The sequence below is a fragment of the Arachis ipaensis genome, chromosome B05 (assembly GCF_000816755.2).
Source record: "Arachis ipaensis cultivar K30076 chromosome B05, Araip1.1, whole genome shotgun sequence".
NCBI lineage: Eukaryota > Viridiplantae > Streptophyta > Magnoliopsida > Fabales > Fabaceae > Arachis > Arachis ipaensis.
Window position 1 is genome coordinate 11,680,459 of NC_029789.2, and position 3,480 is coordinate 11,683,938.

Consider the following 3,480-nt stretch of genomic DNA (forward strand, 5'->3'; position numbering starts at 1 on the left):
AAGTGGTTTTTGTCATTGTGCTAACTTAACCACTGCCTACAGACACAAAAGTGGCAAGTGTTCAGAACTAAAACTACCCAAATACAAAAATTTAAAAGAGAAAGAAAAGGCTCATAAACTCTGTTGGGAGAGAGAGTCATTAATTTGCAGAGAGAGAAGGGCAGAAGGGCATGGCGGCGTTTGCAGTGCTGTGAGACTGTGTCCGTGTTAAGTTGTTGGCTTGTTTTGTGTCTGTCTTTTCTTTTTCTCTTGAATTGATGCAGCAGCTTCTTAACGCAGAGAGAGAAAGAAGAAGATCGAGAAGAGAGAATGAATTGAATTGAAAGCCCACCCGACCACCCTTCCCTTTCCTCGATCTCAACCCTCATTCATTCATTCATTCTTCACAGCTTCTCACTACTTGTCGTGTATGTGGTGGTGCTGCTGCTACTGTTACTCCACCCCCACCCCCAGCCCCAGCCCCAGGGAATTAATTCGCCCAATACTAACGGATTTTGGTGTCTCTTTTTTTTTATTATTTTCTTTTTCTATTTGTGGTAGTTATAATAATCATAAATTATTGGTTGGTGGGAAATAGAATAAGTGAGAATTAAAGGCGATCGAGGAAGCGAGTGGGATATGGATTTGAGGTCACAATTGAGGTCAGGGACAGGTAACATAGTAGAAGAGGTGCCACAACAATGGCAGGTTTGTTCTCACTAGGCGGTGGTAGTAGTAGTAGTAGTGGTAGAGGAGGGAGAGGGAACACAAACCAACAACAACAACACGACCAACACCAACAACACGCGGAAATTCCTCCCTCCGACACCTTTTACTGGTACAAGAATGAAGACGTTTCCTCGTACCGAGGTGGCTTGGAGCTGTGGAACCATCATCATCATCATCACCAACCGGAACACGACCTCATACCTCAAGCAAGGCCTCTCTTCCACCAAGATCTTTACAGCTCCGCGGCTGCTCTAGGAGTGGGTCCAACCACTGTGTCCGACGATCAGTCACCCTCGAGATCGGCCTTCCTGGTGACGGCGTCGGCCGTGGGGAGCGGAGCAGCAAGCGGAGCAGGAAGTGGAGCAGGTGGGATTAGCTGCCAGGACTGCGGGAACCAGGCGAAGAAAGATTGCCCTCACATGCGGTGCAGGACATGCTGCAAGAGCCGTGGCTTCGATTGCCAAACCCATGTCAAGAGCACTTGGGTTCCCGCTTCCAAGCGCCGCGAGAGGCAGCAGCAACTCGCCTCTATCCAACAACAACAGCTTCTTGCTGCTGATGTTCCCAAGCGCCAAAGAGATCATGCCTCTAGTACTCGTTTACCCACAAACCCTTCTCCTTCAGCCTCAGCTTCAGGTAGTAGTAGTAGTAATTATTTACTTGCGTCTCGTCTTGTCTTGTCTTGTCTTGTCACATATACACTACTATATACTATGCATATACATGCTTGTGCTTGTTCTCTCTTGTGCGTATGATTGTAGCTGCAGGCAAGCTCTCATCACGCATCACACATCACACATCACAGTGTGTGTGAATGACTATACTTGAGAAATTGAAGTCAATAGAGTCGATAGAGAAGAAATTACTATTATTCTCTGAAAAAGAAACAAGTAACTGTAACTGTATATGTTAATAGAGAAGAAGGGGATATCGATCGGTTGCGTGTGGAACCCAAATTAAATTTCTCCTTTTTTCTATTCCAAAATAGTAACAGTAGTAGTGGTGTATGTGTGTGTTTTAGCAGATTGGCACGGAAGATGCTGTTGCTTCTCTTTCTCTGTGTCTCTCACACTTCACTCCATCATACATTATTATTCATCGATGATATGATATGATGTATCAGTCTGGAATACTGTGTTTACTTTTGTTAGTCCTATAAATAAAGCCCTTCACATGATCGATATATATTTGAAATATTAATCTAATACAATGCTTGGTTGGTGTGAATGAAAATAAAACAATAAAAGGGATGGAGAATTTTCCTGCAGTAGTGAGCTCTCCAGCTGAATTCAGATGCGTACGTGTGAGCGGAATCGACGACACAGAAGACGAGTATGCATATCAAACGGCAGTCAACATTGGAGGACACGTCTTCAAAGGGATCCTCTATGACCAGGGTCCAGATCACGCAACCACCACCACCACCAACAGCAGCAGCTACGTCGCCGGAGACACCTCCTCCACCGGCGCTGCTGCTCATCACCCTAATCTCAACCTCATTGCTCCCAACACCAACACCACAACTTCAGCTCTCGTCTCCGCTGCACACACAACGCAGCAGCTCGTAGATCCTTCATCCATGTATCCACCTCCTCCTCTCAGCACCTTCATGGCTGGTAGTAGCGGTACGCAATTCTTCCCTCATCCAAGATCTTGAAACAAACAAACAACACAATCAAACCCCAATTACAAACAATCATCAATTTTTTCTTTTTCTTTTTTTTTTGCTTTTAATTTTATGCTTATATATTAGTGTACCCTTATTTTTCTTTTCTCTTTCTTCTTCTAACTACATTTCATAATCTTGTAGCTTTCTAGCGGTCTAGTAAAAAAACAATATTGATACGCATTATTCAAGTTAGGAGAGAAAGAAAGAAGAACAAGAGCAAAATGCAGACCCATTATGCTTTTTGCTTCTTTTTTTTATTTGATTTAAATTGGTGCAAATTATTAATATTGATGCCTAGTTATTTATCATCAATCAATTAACGACCTAAATTCAATCAAGTTGTTTCTTTGTGTGTACGCTATAATGAAACATGTGGTTCTGATAATGTGGTGTATTTCGACTTGACTTAGTTTTAAAATATTATTTGGGGTGGTTTTTTCTCTCACAAGTTGAATTTTATCACACTTTCTTGTTGGCTTTTTTTTCCCTGTTTATCCGTATGGTTGCCGGTTTGAATTTGAGGTTTGAAACACGGTTTTGATAATCTATATTTGGACTAACACAATTTGAGAACATATTCCCATTTTATAAAATTTTCATTAATTCTAACATTTGGGTATGGGCAGTCCAACTATGCATGAGCATTCTAGTGTAAAAAGGTGAAAGATCTCTCTCCACCTTCTTGCCATGTGATATAGCAATTTCAATTCTATCTTATTTTTTCTACCTAAACTTTGTGCATATAGATGGTGACGTTGATTTCAAAACGGGAAATTTAGCTTATAAGTGTGCTAATATTTAATGCACATGCAGGAAACTATACGTATATAGGGGAACAATCCATTTTACATATGTAATGAGTACAGCATATGGCATAATACAAGACTTTTGCTTGATCAAAGAACGTTAAAACAAGTAAAACAAAAAGAAGGGCTAAGATGTCAGAATTTCCCGTATAAACATCTGATGCAACATGTCATCCCCCACTTCACCTCATCATTGCCCAGTGCCAATCCCTCTACTCTAATCAATCACTCATCATTTTCCCATAACCCCAATTTTCTTATCATAATAATACTATTGGAAATATGTTAATCACATAC

At 41.3% G+C, this 3,480-nt stretch overlaps 1 protein-coding gene across 1 annotated transcript; it reads left to right on the forward strand.

Annotated features, from left to right (window-relative positions):
- On the forward strand, positions 402–2,678 carry LOC107642914 (protein SHORT INTERNODES-like). The gene is made up of 2 exons (XM_016346420.2): positions 402–1,344; positions 1,956–2,678. Exons 1-2 carry the CDS (start codon positions 681–683, stop codon positions 2,363–2,365), a joined length of 1,074 nt encoding a protein of 357 aa, XP_016201906.1. The 5' UTR covers positions 402–680; the 3' UTR covers positions 2,366–2,678.

What these genes read in the sequence shown, in the direction of transcription:
- LOC107642914 (XM_016346420.2), top strand. Translation starts at nt 681, where the DNA reads ATGGCAGGTTTGTTCTCACTAGGCGGTGGTAGTAGTAGTAGTAGTGGT. An exon ending in TCCTTCAGCCTCAGCTTCAG is followed by an intron (nt 1,345 to 1,955) that starts GTAGTAGTAGTA and finishes AAACAATAAAAG; the next exon opens with GGATGGAGAATTTTCCTGCA.